The 27,302-nt window shown below is 48.5% G+C and overlaps 1 protein-coding gene across 1 annotated transcript; it reads right to left on the bottom strand.

Moving 5' to 3' along the window:
* Window positions 1-1,842: 1,842 nt before the first annotated feature.
* Window positions 1,843-23,580, bottom strand: LOC103235509 (cytochrome P450 2F1). The gene is given in 11 exon segments (XM_073015735.1): window positions 1,843-2,088; window positions 2,091-2,129; window positions 4,752-4,805; window positions 4,808-4,892; window positions 5,475-5,665; window positions 13,216-13,354; window positions 13,958-14,134; window positions 14,482-14,642; window positions 16,048-16,129; window positions 20,531-20,680; window positions 23,446-23,580. Coding segments are annotated over 11 exon segments (1,350 nt in total). The 3' UTR covers window positions 1,843-1,951.
* Between the last annotated feature and the right edge of the window lie 3,722 nt (window positions 23,581-27,302).

Below are 27,302 nucleotides of genomic sequence, written 5' to 3'. Positions count from 1 at the left end.
CCTCCTTCCCCCTCCCTCCTCCTCCTTCTTCTCCTCCTCCTCCTCCTCCTCCTCCTCCTCTTCCTCCTCCTCCTCCCCTCCTCCTTCCCCCTCCCTCCTCCTTCTTCTTCTTCTTCTCCTCCTCCTCCTCCTCTTCTTCTTCTTCTTCTTCTTCTTCCTCCTTCTTCCTTCTTCCTCTTCCTCTTCTTCCTCTTCTTCCTTCTTCCTTCTTCTTATCTCTGCTTTTTCTTCTTCCTCTTTTTTTTTTTTTTGAGACAGGGTCTCACTCCGGTCTCCCAGGCGGGAATGCAATGGTGCAATGATAGCCCATTGCAGCCTCGACCTCCCAGGCTCAAGCAATCCTCCTGCCCCACTTTTTGTAGAATCAGGTCTCACTCTGTTGCCCAGGCTGGTTTCGAACTCCTGGGTTCAAGCGATCCTCCTGCCTCAGCCTCCCAAAGGGCTGGGATTACAGGTGTGAGCCACCTCGCCTGGTCCTGCTGTCTTTTTCTCTGTCTTGGTCTCTCTGCCTCTCTGGTTTCAGGTCCTCACAGCCTTTACCTTCAAGTCTGTCACCAGGATACAATTTCTCCCACCCTAGCCACCCTAAAGGTGAGGGCAGAACTGTGGGGAAAAGAAAGAGAGATCAGACTGTTACTGTGTCTATATAGAAAGAAGTAGACATAAGAGACTCCATTTTGTTCTGTATTTGAGATGCTGTTAATCTGTGACCCTATCCCCAACCTTGTCCTTGCAAGAGACATGTGCTGTGGTGATTCAAGGTTTAATGGATTTGGGGCTGTGCAGGGTGTGCTTTGTTAAAAAAGTGCCTGAAGGCAGCTTGCTGGTTAAAAGTCATCACCATTCTCTTAATCTCAAGTACCCAGGGACACATACACTGCAGAAGGTCGCAGGGACCTCTGCCTAGGAAAGCTAGGTATTGTCCAAGGTTTCTCCTCATGTGATAGTCTGAAATATGGCCTTGTGGGAAGGGAAAGATCTGATCGTCCCCCAGCCTGACACCCATGAAGGGTCTGTGCTGAAGAGGACTAGTATAAGAGGAAAGAAGGTCTCTTGGCAGTTGAGATACAGAAATCCATCTGTCTCCTGCCTGTCCCTGGGCAATGGAACATCTCCGTGTAAAACTGTAAAACTTGATTGTATGTTCTGTTTACTGAGAAAGGAGAAAACCACCTTAGGGCTGGAGGTGGGACGTACTAGCAGCAATGCTGCTCTTTATGCACTAAAAAGGTTTATGGAGATGTTTGCATATGCATATCAAGGCACAGAACTTTTCCTTAAACTTACTCATGTCACAGAGATCTTTATTCATATGTCTTACTGCTGACCTTCTCCCTACGATGATCCTATTATCCTGCCACTTCCTTTTTTCTAAGATGGTAAAGATAATGATCAATAAATACTGAGGGAACTCAGAGACCGGTGCCGGCGTGGGTCCTCTGTAAGCTGAGCGCCAATCCCCTGGGCCCACTATTTCTTTCTCTATACTTTGTCTCTGTGTCTCATTTCTTTTCTCAAGTCTCTCGTTCACCTAACGAGAAACGCCCACAGGTGTGGAGGGGCAGGCCACCCCTTCACAGAACTAGCCAGTGTCTCCCTCTCTGCAGCCAGCTCCCTTCTCCCCATCCTAAATGACTGTCATCCTCCCTTTAATTCAGCCAAGACTGGTTTGAATCTATTACAAATGTACTAAGAAATGATATGAAAAGCCTAGAAAAGGGCGTGCCATAGAACAAGCTCTGTGGGTACACATCTTCCACACATCTCCCTCTGCCCTGCAGACCGGGTACAGATTGGAGAGATGGGGGATGGGCACGTGGCAGGCACAGCGTGTAGGGAAGACAGCGTGACTGCCAGAGGGACGGGGGCAGACTGTGGACCAAGAAGGAGACGGAGCAACCCACATGGATGGGCCTCATCACCCACAGGCTAATCTGGAAAGGCCGGGGCATTAGCATGGGAGCAGGCACAGCTGGAAAGGCCTTGGCAAATTGCCAGGACCTGAGCTGAGCGGGGTCAGGTCGATGTCCTCGGGCGCACCCAGCGGCTGCAGCGAGAAGCTCTGCAGGATGGCGGTGAGGTAAAGAGCTCCATGCGCGCCAGCGACTCGCCCAGGCACAGACAGCGCCCTGCGGGGGTGGCAGGGTGGGGAGTGGCGGTGAGATAAGATGAAGTTAGAGGCTGCAACCCCACATTCCCAGAGGAAAACAGAAGAGGAAAGGAAGACAACAGCTGGGGACGTCACAGATTCACCCATCTGAAGATCTGGGAAAGATGCTTTAAACTGTGGAGTGGAATGACCCGGGCTGCTTGGGTTCGAATCCCGGCCCTGTCACTACTAGTTTTGTGATCCTGGACAAACCACACTTTCTGGGTATTTAAAATGGGGCTATGAAGGCTGGGCACGCTGGCTTAGGCCTGTAATCCCAGCACTTTCGGAGGTCGAGGGAAGAGGATCTCTTGAGCCCAGGAGTTTGAGAGCAGCCTGGGCAACACAGCAAGATCCCATCTCTAAATATAAATATATATATATATATATAAATAAAATATATATTTTTTAAATGTGCAAGGTGGCACATGTGTGCAGTCCCAGCTGCTTGGGAGGCTGAGGCGAGAGGATCACCTGAGCCCAGGAGATCAAGGCTGCAGTGAGCCATGATTGCACCACTGCCCTCCAGCCTGGATGACAGCAAGACCCTGTCTCAGAAATGAAAATAAAAGGAGGGATAGTAATAGTGCCTCATGAGGCTGCTGTGAATGGTAAACACAGGGAAAGCAGTGAGGTTATAAGTAGCTTACCATGCACTACTCTAAGCGTTAGATCACCATTAATTCTAACAACTCCAAGAGGCAGGCCTTAGTATATCTCCATTTTATAGATGTGGACATTGAGGCACAGAGAAGTGAAGTAACATACCCAAGGCAACACAGCTAGGGGGTGACAGATGGGATGCAAACCCTGCTGGAATCAGGGCTGCACATTCCCAGAGGAAAACACAAGTTCTTAGCTGGGCTCTTGTACAGCCAGCACTTGATGCACAGTGGGCAACATGGTAAGTTGCCTATTATTACGCCAGTTTTTTGTTTTTTCTTTTCCTGCCACTGAGTAAAGAGGGAAGTATTTTTCAGCAGGGTAAAGAGAAAAGCCAGAAAAAACCCAAAAAACAAAAAACAAACAAAAAAACCCCCTAGAACCACCTCAACTGCGCCACCCAGTGGAGAGGTAGACAATGACCACTCCCAAGTTCAATTATTTATTTTTTTTCTTTTAAACATTTTATATATTTTTTAGTTTTGGCTAGTCAGTATTTTTTATTGTAGAGAAAGGATCTCGCTCTGTTACCCAGACTGGAGTGCAGTGGCGTGATCATACTCAGTGTAACCTCAACCTCCTGAGCTCAAGCGATAATCCCACCTCAGCCTCCCAAGTAGCTGGGACTGCAGATGCCCGCCACCACACCCAGGTAATTTTAACATTTTCAGTAGACAAAGGATCTTGCTATGTTGTCCAGGCTGGTCTTGAACTCCTGGCCTCAAGTGATCCTCCCGCCTCAGCCTCCCAAAGTACTGGGATTACAGGTGTGAGCTGATGTGCCTGGCCCAAGTTAAATAATTCTTATAATAATTATTTATTTTTTTGAGATGGAGTTTTGCTCTTGTTGCCCAGGCTGGAGTGCAATGGCGCAATCTTGGCCCACAGCAACCTCTGCCTCCTGGGTTGAAGTGATTCTCCTGTCTCAGCCTCCAGAATATCTGGGATTACAGGCATGTGCCACCATTTCCTGGCTAATTTGTTTTTGTTTTTGTTTTTGTTTTGAGATGGAGTCTCGCTCTGTCGCTCAGGCTGGAGTGCAGTGGCACTATCTCCCCTCACTGCAAGCTCTGCCTCCTGAGTTCACGCCATTCTCCTGCCTCACCCTCCCGAGTAGCTGTGACTACAGGCGTCCGCCACCACATCTGGCTAATGTTTTTTGTATTTTTAGTAGAGACGGTGTTTCACCATGTTAAGCAGGATGGTCTCAATCTTCTGACCTCGTGGTCTGCCTGCCTTGGCCTCCCAAAATGCTGGGATTACAGGTGTGCCTTCCTGGTGAATTTTGTATTTTTAGTAGAGACAGGGTTTCACCATGTTGGTCAGGCTAATCTTGAACTCCTGACCTCAGGTGACCTGCCCGTCTAGATCTCCCAAAGTGCTGGGATTATAGGCGTGAGCAACCGCTCCTGGCTGTTAAATTATTATCATTATTTTTTTTGAGACAGAGTCTCGCTCTGTCACCCAGGCTGAAGTACAATAGTGCAATCTCGGCTCACTGCAACCTCCGCCTCCCGGGTTCAAGCGATTTTCCTGTCTCAGCCTCCAGAGTAGCTGGGACTGCAGGTGCCCGCCACCACACCTAGCTAATTTTTGTATTTTAAGTAGAGACGGGGTTTCACCATATTGGTCAGGCTGGTCTTGAACTCCTGACCTCAGGTGATCCGCCCACCTCAGCCTCCCAAAGTGCTGGGATTACAGGTGTAAGCCACCGTGCCCAGCCCCAAGTTAAATTATTAATCAACTTCCCCACCTCGCTTCATGAGGATTTTAGTCACTACTTGCCTATAGGAGCAGAGTTGAGAGGAGGAATAAATGTCTCTGTACATCCAAAGCTGAGAATGAGTGGAAGGAAGGAGTGAGAAGATTTGGCAAGTGGAATTAGGATGAGGAATGTAGGCAGAAATTGGGCCAGAAAGACTCTGATTCCTGCCCTCACCAGCTGAGAAGGGCATAAAGGCTGGGCTCTTCTTGAAGGACTGATTGGCATCCAAAAATGCTCGGGGTTGAACTCCTGGGGCGTCAGGAACTGGCTGGGGTTGTAGTGGACGGTGTTAAGGAGGGTGATGATATCGGTGCCCTGTGTGGGTGAGGAGGTGGAGTTAGCAGTGCAGGAGGGCTGGGAGGTTCCCAAACTAGTTTCCATTTTATCGGGCTGGGTGTCCCGGGGACTTGATAAGGGGTGGGTGGGTGGGGTATAGGACTCAATCAGGGGCCAGGGAAGTGTGGGTGTCTAGGGTTCCAAGCGATGGGTGCTATATGCTGTGTTATTGGGGACTTTGGCCGGGATGTGGGAAACCCCCATCCTTTGTGGGAGCAGATATGGGGTTTCTGGGAAAAAGGAGGGGTCCCTGAGAATAGCGTTTAGCCACAGGGGATCCTCAAGATGAAGTTCCAGACCCCAGGGCTTCCAGGGAAGGGGTTCTAGGAAGGGGATTTGTCATGGTGAAGGGTCTAGTCCACTATGATATGAGATGGGGTCCTGGGAAAGGCCTGAGCTTCTGGATTTGAGGGTCTGAGATGTCTGTAGCTCGGGCTTGGGATGCCAGTTGCTAAGGCCTGAGGTGTTGATTGCTAGTGCCTGGGATACTCCTTGCGAGTTGCAAGAGCCTGCGATGCCTCCTCTTAGGTTGCCTGATGTCGTTTGCCAGGCCTAGCGCACCTTGGGTATCAGGAAGCCGCGAAAGGCTGTGTCCTGAGTGAGGCGGTGCGGCAAGTTCATGGGGATGATGTCTGCAAAGCGCTGCACCTGGTGGATCACCGGGTCTGTGTAAGGCATGGTGGTGCCGTCTTCCAGCGCTGCTGGCAGTCGCGGGAGTCCCACTGCGAGGTCGATCTCCTCCTGCACGCGGGCTGGAAGGGGTGGGGGAGGAGGGGTCAAGGATATCAGAGGCGCCACAGGGCAACCAGGCTGGGAAGAGGTGTGTGCTTGTGTGGGGAGGGGTCTAGTCAAAGCCTCCGAGCGCAGGGCGCCACTTGGGGTGCACGTGAGAATTAGCTAGAGCTGGCCCGCTGGGTGGCTCATGCCTGTAATCCCAGAACTTGGGAGGCCCAGGCGGACGGATCCCTTGAGCCCAGGAGTTTGAGACTGTAGGGAAAAGAAAGAGAAATTAGAATGTTACTGTGTCTATGTAGAAAAGGAAGACATAAGAAGTTCCATTTTGATCTGTACTAAGAAAATTGTTTTGCCTTGAGATGCTGTTAACCTGTAACTTTAGCCCCAACCCTGTGCTCACAGAAACATGTGCTGTATGGAATCAAGGTTTAGGTGATCTAGGGCTGTGCAGGATGTGCCTTGTTAGCAATGTGTTTACAGGCAGTATGCTTGGTAAAAGTCATCGCCATTCTCCATTTTCGATTAACCAGGGCCACAATGAATGGTGGAAAGCCACAGGGACCTCTGCCCAAGAAAGCCTGGGTATTGTCCAAGGTTTCCCCTCATTGAGACAGCCTGAGATATGGCCTCGTGGAAAGGGAAAGACCTGACTCTCCCCCAGTCCGACACCCGTAAAGGGTCTGTGCTGAGGAGGATTAGTAAAAGAGGGAGGCTTCTTGTGGTTGAGATAAGAGGAAGGCTTCTATCTCCTGCATGTCCCTGGGAACGCAATGTCTCAGTGTAAAACCCAATCGTACATTCATTATATTCCCAGATAAGAGAAAACTGCCCTGTGGCTGGAGGCGAGATATGCTGGCGGCAATGCTACTCTGTTACTGTTTGCTACACTGAGACGTAGGGCGGAGAGAAGCATAAATCTGGCTTAGGCACACATCCGGGCACAGTACCTTACCTTGAACTTATTTGTAACCCAGATTCCTTTGCTCACATGTTTTCCTGCTGACCTTCTCCCCACTATGACCCTGCTCTCCTGCCACATTCCCTTAGCCAAGATAGTGAAATTACTAATCAATAAATACTGAGGGAACTCAGAGACTGGGGCCGGTGCGGGTCCTCTGTATGGCACCGGTCCCCTGGATCCCACTGTTCTTTCTCTATACTTTGTATCTGTGCCTTATTTCTTTTCTCCGTCTCTCATCCTGCCTGACGAAAAATACCCACAGGTGTGGAGGGGCTGGCCCCCTTCATCTGACGCCCAACATGGGTGCCTTTCTCTAAGGCGAGGGTACGCTAAGAACATGAGCGCTGAGGACAAGTGGATGAGAGATTCCCGAGTACGTCCGTGGTCAGCCTTGCAGTAAGCTTGTGCGCTTGGAGGAACCCAGGGTAACAATGGGACAAACTGAAAGTGAATATGCCTCTTATCTCAGCTTTATTAAAATTCTTTTAAGAAGAGGGGGAATTAGAGCTTCTACAGAAAATCTAATTACACTATTTCAAAGAAGAGAAGATAGCATTTCAATTTCTGATGCCCCTGAAAGCTGTGTAATAGATTCCGAAGAAAAGGCAGGGACAAAATCCCGGAAAGTTCACATTGTAAATATGTAGCAAAGTCTGTAAAGGCTGGGTCAACTCAAAATGTTGACTACAATCAATTACAGGAGGTAATATCCTGAAACATTAAAATTGAGAGGAGAAGATCCAGAACCACTGGGGCCATCAGTGCTAAAACCACAACAGCCACCTCCTCCGCAGTGGAGTGAATGCTGGGGGAGGGAGCCCGAAACCCCGCTCACTGCGACTTGGCTCACTGCGCCCATTATTGCGCAACCTGCAGTTCATTATGGTAAAAGAGCAATTCAGACTCACCCCGCAGTGTCCTGTCTGGGTTGAACAGTGGCTGCTCCCTAAGAAAAAGTTGGGGGCGCTACATAAAATAATTAAAAGAACTACTTTAAAAAGGGCATGTTTCACCCACTTTCTCTCCTTAAAATTCTCCAGTGTTTGAAATTCAAAACAAATCCAGCACATGGCGCATGCGGACCGACTTAAGAGCTGTTAATGCCGCAGTTCAACTCATGGGGGCTCTCCAACCCGGGTTGCCCTCTCTGGCCATGATCCCCAAAGACTGGTCTTTAATTATAATTGATCTGAGGCTGGCTGTGGTGGCTCACATCTGTAATCCCAGCACTTTGGGAGGCTGAGGCGGGCAAATCACGAGGTCAGGAGATCTAGATCATTCTGGCTAACACGGTGAAACCCCATCTCTACTAAAAATACAAAAAATTAGCCGGATGTGGTGGCAGGCGCCTGTAGTCCCAGCTACTTGGGAGGCTGAGGCAGGAGAATGGCGTGAACCTGGGAGGTGGAGCTTGCAGTGAGCCGAGATTGTGCCACTGCACTCCAGCTGGGGCAACAGAGTGAAACTCCATCTCAAAAAAAAAAAAAAAAAAAGATTGATCTGAAGGATTGCTTTTTTACCATTCCTCTGGCAAAACATGATTTTGAAAAATTTGCCTTTACTATACCGGCCATAAATAATAAAGAACCAGCCACCAGGTTTCAGTGGAAAGTGTTACCTCAGGGAATACTTAATAGTCCAACTATTTGTCAGACTTTTGTAGCTCAAGCTCTTCAACCAGTTAGAGATAAATTTTCAGACTGTTATATCATTGATAATTTTGATGATATTTTGTGTGCTGCAGAAACGAGAGACAAATTAATTAACTATTACACTTTTCTGCAGACAGAGGTTGCCAATGCAGAACTGACAATAGCATCTGATAAGATTCAAGCCTCTACTCTTTTCCATTACTTGGGAATGCAGGTAGAGGAAAAGAAAATTAAACCACCAAAAATATAAATAAGAAAAGACACATTAAAAACATTAAATGACTTCAAAAGTTGCTAGGAGATATTAATTGGATTCGGCCAACTCTAGGCATCCCTACTTACGCCATGTCAAATTTGTTCTCTATCTTAAGAGAGGACCCGGAATTAAACAGCAAAAGAACATTAACTCCAGAGGCAACTAAAGAAATTAAATTAGTGGAAGAAAAAATTCAATCAGCACAAGTAAATCTCTTGGCCCCACTCCAACTTTTGATTTTTGCTACTGCACATTCTCCAACAGGCATCATTGTTCAAAATACTGATCCTGTGGAGTGCTTGTTCCTTCCTCACAGTACAATTAAGACTTTTACATTGTACTTGGATCAAATGGCTACATTAATTGGTCAGGCAAAACTACAAATAATAAAATTGTGTCCAAGTGACCCAGACAAAATCATCGTTCCTTTAAACAAGGAACAGTTTAGACAAGCCTTTATCCATTCTGGTGCTTGGCAGATTGGTCTTACTGATTTTGTGGGAATTATTGACAATCAATACCCAAAAACAAAAATCTTCCAGTTTTTAAAATTGACTACTTGGATTTTACCTAAAATTACCAAATTTTAGAAAATGCTCTGACGGTGTTTACTGATGGCCCCTCGAGGCCAATTATATCATAATTGTACGGGCCAGACTCACTCATATTCACAGGCCCCATCCATCTTGCCCATTAATCCGGCCTATGATAGTGATTTAACTGAAACACTGGACCAGATTTATAGAAGGTTCGAATCATCCTATCCATGGAAATGGGGTGAAAAGGGAATTTCATCACCTCGACCAAAGTTAGTTAGTCCTGTTACTGGTCCTGAACATCCAGAATTATGGAAGTTTACTGTGGCCTTGCACCACATTAGAATTTGGTCTGGAAATCAAGCCACAGGAACAAGAGATTATAAGCCATATTATACTATCAACCTAAATTCCAGTCTGACAATTTCTTTGCAAAGTAGTGTAAAACCCCCTTATATGCTAGTTGTAGGAAACATAGTTCTCAACCAGATTCCCAAACTATAACCTGTGAAAATTGTAGATTTTTTTCCTTGCATTGATTCAACTTTTAATTGCAGCACCATATTCTACTAGTGAGAGCAAGAGAGGGCGTGTGGATCCTGTGTCCATGGACCAACCGTGGGAGGCCTCGCCATTCATCCATATTTTAATGGAAGTTTTTTTTTTTTTTTTTTTTTTTTTTGAGACGGAGTCTGGCTCTGTCGCCCAGGCTGGAGTGCAGTGGCCGGATCTCAGCTCACTGCAAGCTCCGCCTCCCGGGTTCACACCATTCTCCTGCCTCAGCCTCCCGAGTAGCTGGGACTACAGGCACCCGCCACTTCGCCCGGCTAATTTTTTGTATTTTTCACTAGAGACGGGGTTTCACCGTGTTAGCCAGGATGGTCTCGATCTCCTGACCTCGTGATCCACCCATCTCGGCCTCCCAAAGTGCTGGGATTACAGGCTTGAGCCACCGCGCCCGGCCATTAATGGAAGTATTAAAAGGAATTCTAACTTGATCCAAAAGATTCATTTTTACTTTGATTGCAGTGATTATGGGCCTTATTGCAGTGACAGCTACTGCTGCGGCTGCTGGAATTGCTTTACAATCCTCTGTTCAAACTGCAAAATATGTCCATGATTGGCAAAAGAATTTCTCAAAATTGTGAAAATCTCAGACCCAAATAGATCAAAAATCGGCAAACCAAATTAATGATCTTAGACAAACTGTCATTTGGATGAAAGATAGGCTCATGAGCTTGGAACATCATTTTCAGTCACAGTGTGACTGGAATACGTCAGATTTTTGTATTACACCCCAAGCCTATAATGAGTCTGAGCATTACCGGGACATGGTTAGACACCACCTACAAGGAAGAGAAGATAATCTTACTTTAGACTTTTCAAAATTAAAAGAACACATTTTTGAGGCATCAAAAGCCCATTTAAATGTGGTGCCAGGAACTGAGGCAACCGCGAACGCTGCTGATGGCCTCGCCAATCTTAACCCGGTCAGTTGGGTTAAAATCATTAGAAGTTCCACTATTGTAAATTTCATATTAATCCTTCTATGCCTGTTCTGTCTATTGTTAGTCTACAGGTGTATCCAGCAGCTCCGAAGAGACAGTGACCAGCGAGAACGGGCCATAATGACGATGGCGGTTTTGTCAAAAAGAAAAGGGGGATATGTAGGGAAAAGAAAGAGAGATCAGACTGTTACTGTGTCTATGTAGAAAAGGAAGCCATAAGAAGTTCCATTTTGATCTGTACTAAGAAAATTGTTTTGCCTTGAGATGCTGTTGATCTGTAACTTTAACTTCAACTCTGTGCTCACAGAAACATGTGCTGTATAGAATCAAGGTTTAAGGGATCTAGGACTGTGCAGGATGTGCCTTGTTAACAATATGTTTGCAGGCAGTATGCTTGGAAGTCATCGCCATTCTCCATTCTTGATTAACAGGGTGCACAATGCACTGCGGAAAGCCGCAGGGACCTCTGCCCAAGAAAGCCTGGGTATTGTCCAAGGTTTCCCCCAACTAAGACAGCTTGAAATATGGCCTCATGTGAAGGGAAAGACCTGACTGTCCCCCAGCCTGACACACATGAAGGGTTTGTGCTGAGGAAGCCTCTTGCAGTTGAGATAAGAGGAAGGCCTCTGACTCCTGCATGTCCCTGGGAACAGAATGTCTCGGTGTAAAACCTGATCGTGCATTCATTCTATTCTGAGATAGGAGAATAGAATGAAGCCCTGTGGCTGGAGGCGAGATATGCTAGTGGCAATGCTGCTTGGTTACTCTTTGCTACACTGAGACGTCTGGGTGGAGAGAAGCATAAACCTGGCTTAGGCACACATCTGGGCACAGTACCTTCCCTTGAACTTATATGTAACTCAGATGCCTTTGCTCACGTTTTCCTGCTGACCTCCCCACTATCACCCTGTTCTCTTGCCGCATTCCCTTAGCTGAGATAGTGAAAATAGTAATCAATAAATACGGGGGGAATTCAGAGACTGGGGCCGGTGCGGGTCCTCCGTATGCTGAGTGCCAGTCCCCTGGGCCCACTGTTCTTTCTCTATACTTTGTCTTTGTGCCTTATTTCTTTTCTCCACCTCTCATCCTGCCTGACGCGAAATACCCACAGGTGTGGAGGGGCTGGCCCCTGTTAGAGACCAGCCCAGGCAACATGGTGAAACCCCGTCTCTAAAACAAAACAGAAAAATTAGCTGGGCATGGTGGCGCACACCTATGGTCCCAGCTACTTGGGAGGTGGAGGCAGGAGAATCGCTTGAACCCGGGAGGCAGAGGTTGCAGTGAGCCGGGATCGGGCCACTGCACTCCAGCCTGGGCAACAGAGGGAGACTCTGTCTTTAAAAAAAAAAAAAAAAAAAAAAAAAAAAAGGGGGGGGGGAAGATAATAATTAGCCAGGGCCTGGGAGGAAGTGCGTCAGTGAGGGCAAAAGGTTGGCTTGTGCAAGGCCCTGGGCATTGGGTTGTGTGGGCGGGGCTTCCGGGAGGCCTGGAATCCAGGACCTGATGGGATTTCAGGAGCAGTTTTGGGACCCTACTGGCTGGACAGTAGATCGAGTGGGTGAACTGTGCAGGAGGGCTGGAGATCAGGGGCAGAGCAGGGGATATACCCAGAGGTGGAGCTTGGGGAGGTGGAATAGCAGACAGAGCTGTGTGTGTGGGCCAGGCTGTGTGGGAGAGGTAGGGGTCCCTGGCAGGTGTGTGGCTGGGCTCCGGGAGGACTGGTAGCTGGGCTCTGAAGCCGGAGGTGGACATATGCAGTGGTGGACACGGTTGGAACAAGGCAAGACTAAGCGGGTGGAGGTGGGGAGCGGAGGCTGACACCTGTAACCTCAGCACTTTGGGAGGCCGAGGTGAGAGGATTGGTTGAGCCCAGGAGTTGGAGACCCACCAGGGCAACACAGCTAGACCCTGTCTGTACAAAAAATAAAAAGTTAGCTGAGTGTATTGAGTGTGGTGGTGCACGCCTGTCCTCCCAGCTATTGATAAGGCTGAGGTGGGAAAATCTCTTGAGCCTGAGGGGCTGCAGTGAACTGTGATTGCACCATTGTACTCCAGCCTGGGCGACAGAGTGACTCTGTCTCAAAAACAAACAAAAAATTAAGCAGAGCTGGGTGCAATGGCTCACGCCTGTAATCCCAGCACTTTGGGAGGCTGAGGCGAGTGGATCACTTGAGGCCAGGAGTTCAAGACCAGCCTGGCCAATTGGTGAAACCCTGTCTCTACTAAACATACAAAAATTAGCTGGATGTGGTGGTGTGCACCTGTAATCCCAGTTACTTGGGAGGCTGAGGCAGGAGAACCCCTTGAACTCGGGAGGCAGAGGTTGCAGTGAGCCGACCAAGATCACACCGCTGCACTCCAGCCTGGGTGACAGAGCGAGACTCCGTCTCCAAAACACAAAACAAAAACAAAAACAAAAACAACTAAGCGGGTGGGATCTGGGTCGAGATTCGGGCAGGCTGCGTGGACCTCATGGTCTGTGTGGGTGGGATCGGCCTCCGTGTGGGTTTGTGGGTTTGGCTGTGGACTCCTGGTGTCAGCAGGAGGCTATCTCAGACCTGGGAGGCAGGGCTGGAGGCGGGCCGTGGCTCCCTGCTCTGGGCTGAGGCTGGAACACATGGGCACCTCCGCGCTGCTGTGTGGGTGGGCCTCACCTTGAACTTTCGGGTACTTCATGAGTGCCAGGAAGGCGTGGCGCAGCGTGGTGCCCACCGTCTCGGTGCTGCCAAAGAGCAGGTTATGTGTGGTCATCAATAGGGTATCCATGTGGAAGTGGCTCAGCGGGTCCTCCTCCTGCCGGGGTGGAGGGGTGGGGACGTAAGCCAGGGATGGAGACCCCTTCCCTCTAGACCAGTAGGACTGCTGCTGGGGGCCCATTCAGTCCCAGCTGGGTTTAACTTTCTTTCCCTAGGAGAGCTGGGGAAGCAGAAGGGCAGGGCTGGGAAAATCTCAGCTGTAGGGCCTATAATTAACTTCTTGGATAGAGCTTGAATGACTTCTTGTTTTTTGTTTTTTTTAAAATACGTTTTATGTATGTATGTATGTATTGTAGAGACTGAGTCTTACTATATTGTCCAGGCTGGTCTCGAACTCCTGGACTCAAGCCATTCTCCTGCCTAGGCAGCCCAAAGTGCTGGGATTACAAGGGTGAGCAACTGCGCCCTCTCGCGCCCTCCCCTGCCCCGCCCCACAGCCTTTGATGACTTCTTAACGAGCTGTAAATTGGCTGTGGCTGCGAGTGGCTCCTGGCTCCAGCCCAGCTGGGCCAGATGATTCAGCTTCTCCAGGGAAAAGGTCCCCCAACCCTGCCCCATCTGGGGTCCCTGTGGGTTTGAGGCAGGGGCAGCAGGAGAATTTCAGGTCAGACTAGAGGTGGGATTTCCAGGTAGGGATTACCTCTGCCATCTTGGTGAGGAAGCAGTCGATGAAGTCCCGGGGAGATCTGGGGTCTAGAGAGGCCTGGTGGTCGTGGACGCTGTGGGCGATGAGGTCTCTCAGGCGCTTGAAGTTCTGGAAGATGCGTTGGTGCGGCCCGGGCACCCAGTCCAGGAGGCTCGGGAAGATGTTGTACAACTGGGGACCAGACAGAGTGGGAGGGTTTTGGAGGAGCACGAAGGGTGTTCAGGGGCGAACGGGTTCTGTGTGGATTAGGTAGGCAAGGACTGGGTCTCGAAGGGTAGCCAGGTTCTGAAGAGGTCGGGGTTGGGGTTGGGGCTGAGGGGGAGTGGGAAGGAGGGAATGGCGGCCATAAATGCTCAGCGGAGGGGAGTGGGCGTGGCCGTGTAACTCTGGGTGGGGTCAGATGGGAGGGGCGGGCCCTGGGAGAGCCATTCGCAGCCCTTTCCCCGCCCACTGTTTCCTCTTCATTCCTAGGTCCTGCGGACCCCACACCCCGTGCCTGCTGGACTCAGTTGGCTGGCCTCGCCCCAGGGGCTGCTCATGATTTGGAAGTTGTCATTGATAAGGCGGATAACGGTGAGCAGACGCTCATCATCGTAGTGGAAGCAGCTGCCGAAGAGCACGGAACAGATAATGTTGGACACTGCGCGACTCAGCACAAACGTGGGGTCAAAGGGCTCGCCTGAGGGTGGGGAATGGAATGGATCAGGAAGACGCGATGTGCAGCACACCAGACCTCATGCAGCAACACCATTAATTTGCACAACATCCGACTCAACCATGGCAATGTATTTTGCGGTGCAGAATACAGGCACATGGTCACAACATGCTGCTTAACAACGCCCCAAAAGCATCTGTCAGTGCCACAGACAGCACAGAACCCACAACTTCCTGCAGCACATCCACAGCAACAATACCAACCACAGAACCGGCTATTCGTGGCGACACAACACACAGCACGCAACATAGCACAAGGCAATCATCAGGCATCACGGAACACAACAACACAGGGCAACAGAACACCCAGCAAATAGGATCACAGTAGATGCCAACACAGGACACTCGGTGACCTAACAACCAGCCCGGAAACATCCCAAGACACAGTAAGCACACACCAACACATAATGCCAGCATACAGCTCCATAATCCTGTCACACAACACACACTAGTACACAGCAACCCAGCAGACAGCACCCAACACACGATGTGACATCACAACACGTACAATCAAGGCAGCAGAACAAAGGACACACTATGCAGCAACGCAACAACGTTGGCAGCCAGCAGATGACACAATGCAAAACCACATGCAGCGCCTGACAACTCTACAATCTCACCCAGAAATAACACAACACCTAGCATCTGGCCGTCCAACAGCTGAACAGACCATACTAAATACCGAACAGAACATTTCTTTCTTTCTTTTTTTTTGAGACGAAATCTCGCTGCGTCACCCATGCTGGAGTGCAGTGGCACGATCTCGGTTCACTGCAACCTCTGCCTCCTGGGTTCAATTCTCCTGCCTCAGGCTCACAAGGAGCTGAGATCACACCCGGCTATTTTTTTTTTTTTTTTTGTATTTTTAGTAGAGATGGGGTTTCACCATGTTGTCCAGGCTAGTCTCGAACTCCTGACCTCAAGTGATCCGCCCGCCTTGGCTTCCCAAAGTGCTAAGATTACACTCATGAGCCACCGTGCCAGACCCAGTTTTTGTATTTTTTGTAGAGACAGGGTTTCATCATGTTGCCCAGGCTGGTTTCGAATTCCCAAGCTCAAGTGATCCACCACCTTGGCCTCCCAAAGTGCTAGGATTACAGGCGTGAGCCACCATGCCTGGCCAAAACAACACATTTCAACACAGCACCCAGGACACAATAGCACAGCCCAGAAAACCAGATCTGGAGTTAGATGGACGCGGTTTGAATCCTCATTGGTCTCTTAGTCTTGGTGTGACTTGGCAAACTGACTTCCTTTCTCTGAGTGTCAGTTTTCTCATCTGTAAAATGGGTCTGATGGCACTTCTCTCGTTATGGGGCTGCTATAAGGAGTCAGTGAGTGTGTGACTGGGAGTCAGTGAAGGGCCTGACCCAGTGCGGGGCTGTCACAGATCACGGTGTCGTGGCAGGCTGTGATGGCCCCCAAAGATGTCCGTGTCCTTATCCTTACAACCTGTGAATTCGTTCCCTTATATGGTAAAAAGGACTTTGCAGGTGGGATTAAGTTGAATTAATTAAATGAGAAGTTTACTCTAGACTATCTGGCTGGGCCTAATGTAATCACAGCGATCCTTTTTAGAGACAGGCAGGAGGGACCAAGTAAGAAAAGGTAATGTAGGCTGGGTGCGGTGGCTCACACCTGTAATCCCAGAATATATTGGGAGGCTGAGGTAGGAGGATTGCTTGAGCCCAGGAGTTTGAGACAAGCCTGGGCAACACAGCAAGACTCCCTCTCTACAAAAGATTAAAAAGAATGAGCTGAATGTGGTGGCATATGCCTGTAGTCCCAGCTACTTGGGAGGCCAAGGTGGGAGAATCAGTTGAGCTCAGGAGGTCGAGGCTGCAGTGAGCCCAGACCATGCCACTGCACTGCAGCCTGGGTGCCAGAGTGAGATCCTGGCAAAAAAAAAAAAAAAAAAAGAAAAAAAGAAAAAAAGAAAGAAAGAAAGGAAGGGAGGGAGGGAAAAGAAAAGGTGATGGGTGATGTGGTGATAGAAGGACAGAGAGATTGAAAATGCTATTTTTTTGGCTTTGCAGATGGAGGAAGGGGCCCCAAGCCCAGTGATACAGGCAGCCTCTAGAAACTAGAGAAGGTGCAGAAATGAATTCTCCCCTGGCCAAGCGTGGTGGCTCATGCCTGTAATCCTAGCACTTTGGGGAGCCGAGGAGGGTGGAGTACCTGAGGTCAGAGGTTCGAGGTCAGCCTGGCCAACATGGTGAAACCCCGTCTCTACTAAAAGTACAAAAATTAGCCAGGCGTGGTGGTGGGCACAGGAGAATCGCTTGAATCCCTGGGAGGTGGAGGTTGCAGTGAGCTGAGATTGCACCACTGCACTCTAGCCTGGGCAACAAGAGCGAGACTCCCTCTAAAAAAAAAAAAATGCCAGGCGCTATGGCTCACACCTGTAATCCCAGCACTTTGAGGGGCCGAGGCGGGCGGATCATGAGGTCAGGAGATCGAGACCATCATGGCTAACACGGTGAAACCCCGTCTCTACTAAAAGTACAAAAAAAAAAAAAAAAAAAAAAAATTTAGCCGGGCATGGTGGCAGGCACCTGTAGTCCCAGCTACTCAGGAAGGTGAGGCCGGAGAGCGGCGTGAACCTGGGAGGTGGAGCTTGCAGTGAACCAAGATGGAGCCACAGCACTCCAGCCTGGGCGACTGTGTGAGACTCCATCTAGAAAAACAAAACAAACAAACAAAAAGAAATGAATTCTCCCCTAAAGATTCTAAAAGGAAAACAGACCTACTGACCCACTTTAGAATTTGGACCTCTAGAACCATGACAAACTAAATTTGCATTGTTTTAAGCTGCTAAATTTGCGGTAATCTGTTACAACAGCAATAAGAAACTAATACAGGCAGTTATTATTTCACTTATGTCATTTAATCCCTTCCGTATCACTTGCCACATTATTATTATTATTATTATTATTATTTTTTTTTTTAAGAGACAGGGCCTTGCTCTGTCACCCAGGCTGGAGTGTTGTGGCATGATCATAGCCTCTGTAGCCTCCAACTCCTGGGCTCAGACGATCCTCCTGCCTCAGCCTCCCAAGCAGCTGGGACTACAGGTGCATGCCACCACACATGGCCAATCTTTTTCTTTTGTTTGTTTTTTGGGATGGAGTCTTGCTGTGTCTCCAGGCTGGAGTGCAGTGGCATGATCTTAGCTCACTGCAACCTCCACCTCTGGGGTTCAAGTTATTCTCCTGCCTCCTCCTCCCAAGTAGCTGGCACTACAGGCGCCCACCATCATGCCCAGCTAATTTTTGTATTTGTAGTAGAGATGGGGTTTCACCATGTTGGCCAGGATGCTCTTGATCTCTTGACCTCGTGATCCACCTGCCTTGGCCTCCCAAAGTGCTAGGATTACAGGCATGAGCCACTGTGCCTGGTCATACACCAGGCTAATCTGGATTTTGTGGCCGGGCGTGGTGGCTCACGCCTGTAATCCCAGCATTTTGGGAGGCTGAGGCGGGTGGATCACGAGGTCAGGAGATCGAGACCATCCTGGCTAACACGGTGAAACCCTGTCTCTACAAAAAATACAAAAAATTAGCCAGGCGTGGTGGCGGGCGCCTGTAGTCCCAGCTACACGGGAGGCTGAGGCAGGAGAATGGCGTGAACCTGGGAGGTGGAGCTTACAGTGAGCCGAGATCGTGCCACTGCACTCCAGTCTGGGAGACACAGCGATACTCCGTCTCAAAAAAAAAAAAGTTTTTGTAAAAAATTAGCCAGGCGTGGTGGCATGCACCTGTAATCCCAGCTACTCAGGAGGCTGAGGCAGGAGAATCGCTTGAACCTGGGGAGCGGAAGTTGCAGTGAGCCTAGCTGGTGCAACTGCACTCCAGCCTGGGCAACAAGAGCAAAACTCCGTCTCAAAAAAAAAAAAAAACAGTTTTTGTAGAGATGAGGTCCCACTGTGTTGCCCAGGCTGGTCTTGAATTCCTGGCTTCATGTGATCCTCCTGCCTTGGCCTTCCAAAGTGCTGGGATTACAGGCATGAGTCACCATGCTTGGCCCACATTATTATTATTTTTTGCCCAAAGCCACCATGATTTGGAGATCAGAGAAGAGGGCTGTTTAGCATTCTTTGCCTCAATTTCCTCTCCTGTAAAATGACGCTGATAGTAGGACCTACTTCCTAGATTTGGGTGATTTTGTTCAAGGAGGCAGTTTACACAAAGTGCTGGAACAGTGTTGGCATATGGAGGCATCATGTCAATGTGATTTTTTTTTTTTTGGATGGAGTCTTGCTGTGTCACCCAGGCTGGAGTGCAGTGGCACAATCATAGCTCACTGCAGCCTTAACCTCCTGGGCTCAAGCAATCCTCCTGCCTCAGCCTCCCATGTTGCTGGGACAACAGGTGCATGCCACTGTGCCCAGGTAGTTTTTAAGTTTTATAGATACCAGGGTCTCACTTTGTTGCCCAGGCTGCTCTCAAACTCCTGGGCTCAAGGAATCCTCCTGCCTTGGCCTCCCAAAGTGTTGGGATTACAGGCGTGAGCCACCATACCTGGCCTGAATATTTTTATTAACTTTTTTTTTTCCCCATGCGTAAGCATATATAAATATAAATATCCCAGCTCTGCCACTTCTTGGGCATGTGATATAACCTTTCTGGGCCTCAGTTCCCTCCCCTGTAACAACACCCACTTCCTAGGATTACTGGAGGGTGAAACGGGTTCACACATGTCAAGACTTTAGCATAATGCCTGGTATCCAGTAAGTGCTCAATAAATGGGCATTCGGTTGTGGACTGGACTTTGGTGTTAGACATAAATTTAATCCTAGCCCCTCTGCTTACTAGCTCTGTTGCTTCAAGGCACTTGCTTAATCTCTCTGTCTCCATTTCCTCCTCTGCAAAATGGATTGTTCTGAGGCTTAGGGGCTTACGTGTGAAAATGTGCTTAGCACAGATCCACACACAGGGTGTGGTCCCAAGAACGTCATCATCATCATCCACCACAGTTACAGCAGCTGGGCTCAGAACACCACAGAGAGGGCAGGGTGCGGTGGCTCACGCCTGTAATCCTAACGCTTTGGGAGGCCAAGGCAGGTGGATCACCTGAGGTCAGGGGTTCAAGACGAGGCTGGCCAACATGGCAAAACTCCCATCTCTACTAAAAATACAAAAATTAGCCAGGTGTGGTGGCGGGCACCTGAAATCCCAGCTTCTTGGGAGGCCGAGGCAAGAGAATCGCTTGAACCTGGGAGGCGGAGGTTGCAATGAGCTGAGATCACACCACTGCACTCCAGCCTGGGCAACAGACTCCATCTCAAAAAAAAAAAAAAAAAAAAAAAAAGAAAGAAAGAAAATATACAGCATTTCTTCTGTATGCTAAGGCTGCTTCTGGGAAGCATATGTAATGCTTTTGAGAGTCAGCCATGTGTTACATACATCAGAAGCTCATTCCTATTCATTATGGAGTAGCATGTCACTGCATATGGATGTGACACAATTTGCTTTTCACCAGTTGATGGAAGTGTGGATTGTTTCCAAGGTCTGGCTATTATAAATAATAATATGTATTATTCTTGGTGTATATGCATATGTCTTTATAGGGATCTATGTTTCATGTATCTGGATATATCTGTGAGTGTGACTACTGGGTCCTATGATAAGTGTATATTTATAAGAAACTTCCAAACTTGCTTCCAAAGTGGCTGTGTCATGTTTTCACTCCCTGTAGTCCCAGCTACTCAGGAGGCTAAGGCACTAGAATCGCTTGAACCCAGGAGGCGGAGGTTGTAGTGAGCTGAGATCATGCCACTGCACTCCAGCCTGGGCAACAGAGTGAGACTCGGTCTCAAAAAGAAAAAAAAAGAAACTGGCCCTAGGTACCTACCTCCTGGCCAGGTCGCAAGGGCATATTGAGCTGGGCCAGGGCTCTGGTGCCAGGGGCTAGGCTGGGTGGAAAGCCCCTGAGGTCAAGGGTCTGGGAGGCCAGGTGGAGGTGTGGGTACCCCTGCAGGTTCGTGGGTGTGCACCAGGATTGCTGTTCCCAGAGGGGCAGAGGAGGAAGTGTTTGGAGGTCCTGGGGAATTTGACACCCTAAGTCCCAGGATTATGGTGGGATGGAGGTGGCACCCATGCTGTTGTTTCAGTTCTGGAAAGGCCGGTTGGGGCAGGCCTGGAAGAGGGCTGAAGGCTTGATGATGGCATTATATCATTATATAGCTCCAGTTTCCCTTGGCATCTACCCCCTACTTCTAAAGGGAGGGTGCAGTGTTGGATCCACACCAACCCTGTAAGCAACTTTTCCCTTACCCTAGAACTTGGTTAAGAGGAGCATAATGAGGCCGGGCGTGGTGGCTCATGCTTGTAATCCCAGCACTTTGGGAGGCCGAGGTGGGTGGGTATTCTATTTGCACTACCATCTCTACTCTCCACCATGGCCTGTTTTTTTTTTTTTTTTTGAGACGGAGTCTCGCTGTGTCGCCCAGGCTGGAGTGCAGTGGCCAGATCTCAGCTCACTGCAAGCTCCGCCTCCCGGGTTTATGCCGTTCTCCTGCCTCAGCCTCCCGAGTAGCTGGGACTACAGGCGCCCGTCACCTCGCCCGGCTAGTTTTTTGTATTTTTTAGTAGAGACGGGGTTTCACCGTGTTAGCCAGGATGGTCTCGATCTCCTGACCTCGTGATCTGCCTGTCTCGGCCTGTAAGGGATTACAGGCTTGAGCCACCGTGCCTGGCCGACCTGTCTTTTAGAAGGGCGGCCTCTATAAACTGTACCACCCGTGCTCCCTTCACCTCTACATTAAAAAAATTGTTGGGTTGGGCCAAGGGAAGGTTGAGAGAAGAGCAATGTCAGATTATTTTGCTTGGCCGTGTGATAGCAGCGGTTGTATTCCTCTGCCAGAACCATGGCCTCGTGCTGGGGGTTCTCTGTTACCCCGATACAGTCAGTCTCGGTTTCAGATACCGCTCCCTCTCACTGCACTTTTCAACCTAGGGACGATGATGGCTTTTCCTTATTGTAAGCCATAAAATGCTTCAACATCTTATAGGTTTCCCTCACACTGCCCTCCACTTTGTAAAATGTCCCTCCATTGGCCAGGCGCTGTGGCTCACACCTGTAATCCCAGCACTTTGGGAGGCCGAGGTGGGCAGATCACGAGGTCAGGAGATCGAGACCTTCCTGGCTAACACGATGAAACCCCGTCTCTACTAAAAATACAAAAAATTAGCCGGGTGTGGCGGCGGGTGCCTGGAGTTCCAGCTACTTGGGAGGCTGAGGCAGGAGAATGGCGTGAACCCGGGAGGTGGAGCTTGCAGTGAGCCAAGATCGTGCCACTGCACTCCAGCCTGGGTGACAGAGCGAGACTCCGTCTCAAAAAAAAAAAAAAAAAAAAACCGTCCCTCCATTAGGCGCTCATGTTTTTCTGCTGGGATTCTGATGGACAAAGTTTATCAAATGAATGCATCATAATTTGTTTAACCAATATCTTGGTGCACATTTTGATTTCCCGTTTTGCATTACGTAAACAGTTATTTGATGAATCTGGGTGATTTTGCACACTTTCATGTACATCGTAGGAGACATTACTACAAGTGGAGTTAACTGAATCCAAGAGTATGCTCTTTTTTAATTTAGACAAAAGCGTTCACATTACTCTCCTCTGAAGCCGTACCAATTTACAGTTCCATGGACCGTAACTGAGAGTAAGGATTGCTCTGGGAGGCTGAGGCGGGAATGGATACCAGCCTGGGCCATATAGTGAGACATCATCTCTACAAAAAAATTTTAAAATTTTTCTACTACTAGGGTGTGGCAGAACGCACTTGTGGTCCCAGCTGCTTGGGAGGCTGAGGTGGGAGGATTGCCTGAGCCAGGGGATCAAGGCTACAGTGAATTTCGATTGTGCCACTGCATTCCAGCCTGGGTGACAGAGGAAGACACTGTCTCAAAAAGACCAAAAAACCCACCCCAAACAATGAACAAAACAAGAGGCCATGATTTCACACCCAGTCATCTTAACAGCTCAAGTTTTGATTTAGAGACTGTGGTTTGAACATCTGCTAAATTCCTGATGTTGAAGAATCGCTGAGTCAAAGGTTTCAGCCTCTTTCCAGGGGAGAGAGCACGTGGACGATTACCATCTCATGCAGGCATTTGGTTTTATGGTTTTATGGACTCACGTGCTTGTTACAAAACCAGACACAGCTTTAGGGCTTCTTATTACCTTCCCCCAACTCGTCCTTGGTAGAAGAGTCAACAAATGACATCTAAGCTGCCAACACATATTGGAAAATGTTTGAAACTTGAGCTCTGTGGTTTATTATGAAACATGAAGTGCCCTGGAGTTTGAATTTCTTCCCGGTTGGTCTTAGTACCCTGTCTGCAGATTGAGGGGAAAGGGCAGGAAGCAGAGTAAGTGTAATTAAGAGCATAGCCTCGGCCGGGCGTGGTGGTTTACGCCTGTAATCCCAGCACATTGGGAGGCCGAGGTGGGTGGATCGCTTGAGGTCACAAGTTCAAGACCAGCCTGGTCAACATGGTGAAACCCCCATGTCTACTAAAAATGCAAAAGTTAGCCAGGTGTGGTGGTAGGTGCCTATAATCCTAGCTACTCGGGAGGCTGAGGCAGGAGAGTCACTTGAACCTGGGAGGCAGAGGTTGCAGTGAGCCGAGATTGTGCCACTGCACTCTCAGCCTGGGTGACAGAGTGAGACTGTCTCAAAAAAAATAAAATAAAATAAAATAAAATAAAAGCATAGCCTCTAGAGTCAAACAGATCTGACTACTACATCTGTGCTAGGTACTTTCGGTGGTTGAACCTTAATGGTGCTGACTCTCGGTTTGCTCACATGTAAAATGTGGACGATCATAGAACTTTTATCACGGATTTCTAAAGACTGCATAGCATATTCCAAGAAAAGTTCTGCTTTGCACAGCATCAGGCACAGGGAAGCTCAACACCTTGAAGCTGCTGTTTTTATTTCTAGGTCCCTAAGATATTCCTTGTCCTCCTTATTGCTCCCTCTTGATCCTCCATGTTTATTCCTTTCTTGAAAGTCAAGGGTCCAGGAAGAAGAGGATATCCTGGAGGCCAAACCCACACTATTGGGACATGTGGCGGACATTCACCCGTTCTTAGATCCACTGCTGCTCTTCCTCTGCTTGTCTATCACAAGGGGCTGACACCTGCACACTAATTCTGTCTTGAGGGAGACTGTGTAGGGGAACATGGCTATTTGGGTCCATTAGGAAAGGGTTTTGAGGTCAGGACGTGGGTATTTGGTGTACATGGGAGTGGGTATTTGGTGTATATTTGGTCGCCTCTGGTGTAGGAGGCTTTGGAAATGCGTATTGTTGCGAGGTCCTGAGGGAGGAAGTTTGGGATGAACATGGAGATTCTAGGCTGTGAAGGAAGATGCAACATGGCTATTGGAAGATTCTGGGACCTTCCCTTGGTACGTTGGTAATGAGGAAATCTTTAGCTTCATTTTTATTTATTTATTTACTTTTTTTTTGAGACAGGGTCTCACTGTCACCCAGGCTCAAGTGCAGTGGCGCGATTTCAGCTCACTGCAACCTCTTCCTCCTGGATTCAAGCAATTCTCCTGTCTTAGCCTCCCGATTAGCTGGGACTACAAGCGTGCGAGCCACCACATCCGGCTAATTTTTGTGTTTTTAGTAGAAACAGGGTTTCACCCTATTGGTCAGGCTGGTCTTGAAGTCCTGATGTCAGGTGATCCACCCACTTCATCCTCCCAAAGTGCTGGGATTACAGATGTGAGCCACTGTGCCTGGCCAATCTTCAGCTTTAGTGTTCTTGCAGACTCTGCACTGCAATTCATTGTCCTAAAATCCCTGAACTTCTTAGATAACAGACTTCATGGAAATCTTGGTTGATCCTCAAGTTTGTGTTCTGGGCCCTATAAATTCAGCAATCTCCTTATAGACTTTAGTTGGAGAAAGAGAGGAGGAAGACCTGGAACCGGGTTTATGTGGAAATTACAATATCTGAAGGATCCAGGGACCGAGTAGAAGCTAGGATCCAGGGCCCTAGTAGAAGCTGCATATTGGAGAAATATGCAGAAGGGATTGTAGCTATCTAAGTGTGCCTGGGGATTCTCAGGAATCTCGAATGAAGGCAAGTCCTGAAACTTCTGGGATTTCACAGATTTTGTGAGTCTGAGCAGTTACTAGGGATCCACAGATCTTGGAGAGGCTGGATGGTCCCACAGGAATCCAAGGGTCTCAAGACATTCTGATGGATATTGGATTATCTCTGGAATTTCAGAGGTAAGGAATCTACAGAATCTGTGGACCACCTGCTATAAGGGAGGAGAAGAACTCTGTGCAGTCTTGAAGAAGCTAACTGAAATCCAAGGGTATCAGAAAATGCCAATATTTTTCCATTTCTTTGCTATAGTGGAAAGAATTAAAGGACTTAAAGTCATGGACACTTTTATTGTGCTCTGAAGGTCTCTTGGTCTTCCAAGAGTCCTAGGAATCTGGGGATCTTGGAAAGGTTAGTGTCTTAGTGAGCTCCTGCTGCTATAACACATACCATAGATGAGTGACTTAAACAACAGAAATTTCTTCCTTCTTTTTTGTTTCAGATGGAGTCTTGCTCTGTCACCCAGGCTGGAGTGCAGTGGCGCAATCTTGGCTCACTGCAACCTCTACCCGCTGGGTTCAAGAGATTCTCCTGCCTCAGCCTTCTGAGTAGTTGGTATTACAGGCCTCCAACACTACACCTGGCTAATTTTTGTATTTTTAGTAGAGTTGCGGTTTCACCATGTTGGCCAGGCTGGTCTTGAACTCTTGGCTTCAGGTGATCCACCTGCCTCAGCCTCCCAAAGTGCTAGGATTACAGGCATGAGCCACCTTGCCTGGCCAGAAATTTATTTCTTACAATTTTGGGGGCACCAAGATCAAAGTGCCAGCCAATTTGGTTCCTGGTGAAAGCACACTTCCTGGTTTGCAGACAGCCACCTTCTTGCTGTATCCTCACATGGCCGAGAGGTAGAGGGAGAGATCTTCTCTCTCATGTCTCTCTCTCTGTCTTTTTTAGAGATGGGATTTCTCCTTGTCACCCCAGGCTGGAGTGCACTGGCACAATCATAGCTCACGGCCAACTCGAATTCCTAGGCTCAAGCAATCCTCTTGTTTCAGCCTTCTGAGTACCTGGAACTACAGGCACATCCCACCACATCTGGCTAATTTTTAAATTTTTGTAGACACAGCGTCTCACCATTGGAATTGTTCAGGTTGGTCTCGAACTCCTGGGCTCAAGTGATTCTCCTGCCTCAGCCTCCCAAAGTGTTGGGATTAAAGGCATGAGCCACTGTGCCGGGCTCCCATCTCTTCTTACAAGGGCACTAATTCCGTTCATGAAGTCACCACCGTCATGACCAAATTACTTCCCAAATGCTCCAGCTCCAAATACCATCACATTATGGATTAGGACTTCAACGTACAAATTTTGAGGGCACACTAACAGTCAAACTTCTATGGCAGCTGGATTCTGAGGGCTTTGATAGTCTTTGGTGTCTGAAGCAAGAACAAGGGGACCCAACCTCCACTTCAGTCAAGAGACTCCAAAACTGTGAACTGTTATAGGCCTGGAAACTGAGGGAGAGACAGTAACTTTCTACTGTGGATGTTCGTATTTCTGGCCAACAGACATGACTTTTTTTTTTTTTTTGAGATGGAGTCTCACTCTGTTGCCTAGGCTGGAGTACAGTGGCATGATCTCTGCTCACTGCAACCTCCACCTCTGCTGAGTTCAAGCAATTCTCCTGTCTCAGCCTCCCGAGTTGCTGAGATTACAGGTGCACGCCACCACACCTGGCTTATTTTTGTATTTTTAGTAGAGACAGGGTTTCACCACGTTTCCTAGGCTGGTCTTGAACTCCTGACCTCAGGCGATCCACCCCGCTTTGCCTCCCAAAGTGTTGGGATTACAGGCGTGAGCCATTGCCCCCAGCCTAGGAGTAGTGTATTAATCTGTTCTCACATTGCTGTAAAGAACTACCTGAGACTGGGTGATTTATAAGAAAAGAGGTTTAGTTGATTCACAGTTCTGCAGGCTGTACAGGAAGCATGGCTGAGGAGGCCTCAGGAAACTTACAATCATGGTGGAAGGTGAAGGGGAAGCAGGCACATCTTATATGGCTAGAGAAGGAGGAAGGAGAGCGAAGGGGGAGTTGCTACACACTTTTAAACAACCAGATCTCATGAGGACTCACTGTTGTAAGAACGGCAAGGGGGAAATCCGCCCCCATGAGCCAATCACCTCCCATCAGGCCCCTCTTCCAACATTAGAGATTACAATGCAACATGAGATTTGGGCAGGGGCCCAGATCCAAACCACATCAAGTAGAATTTCTGAAAATTATGTTTCACATTAATAAGCATACTTTACTTAAAATGTCTACAGTTACATACCAGCAGATTGAATAACCTAGAAGAAATGGGTACATTCTTAGAAACATGCAATTTACTAAGAATGAATCTGAAGAAATAGAAACAAATGGGACCAATAATGGTATTTCTTGGTTGTATGATGTGGTGGGGAGAATAACGCCCCACCCTTAAAGATGTACACATCCCAATCTCGGGAATGGGTTACCTTGCATGGCAAAGGGGACTTAGGAGATGTTACTAA

Source organism: Chlorocebus sabaeus, chromosome 6, assembly GCF_047675955.1.
Source record: "Chlorocebus sabaeus isolate Y175 chromosome 6, mChlSab1.0.hap1, whole genome shotgun sequence".
Classification (NCBI taxonomy): domain Eukaryota; kingdom Metazoa; phylum Chordata; class Mammalia; order Primates; family Cercopithecidae; genus Chlorocebus; species Chlorocebus sabaeus.
The sequence above is the reverse complement of the archived record's forward strand: the minus strand, read 5'-3'. Positions and strand labels throughout refer to the sequence as shown.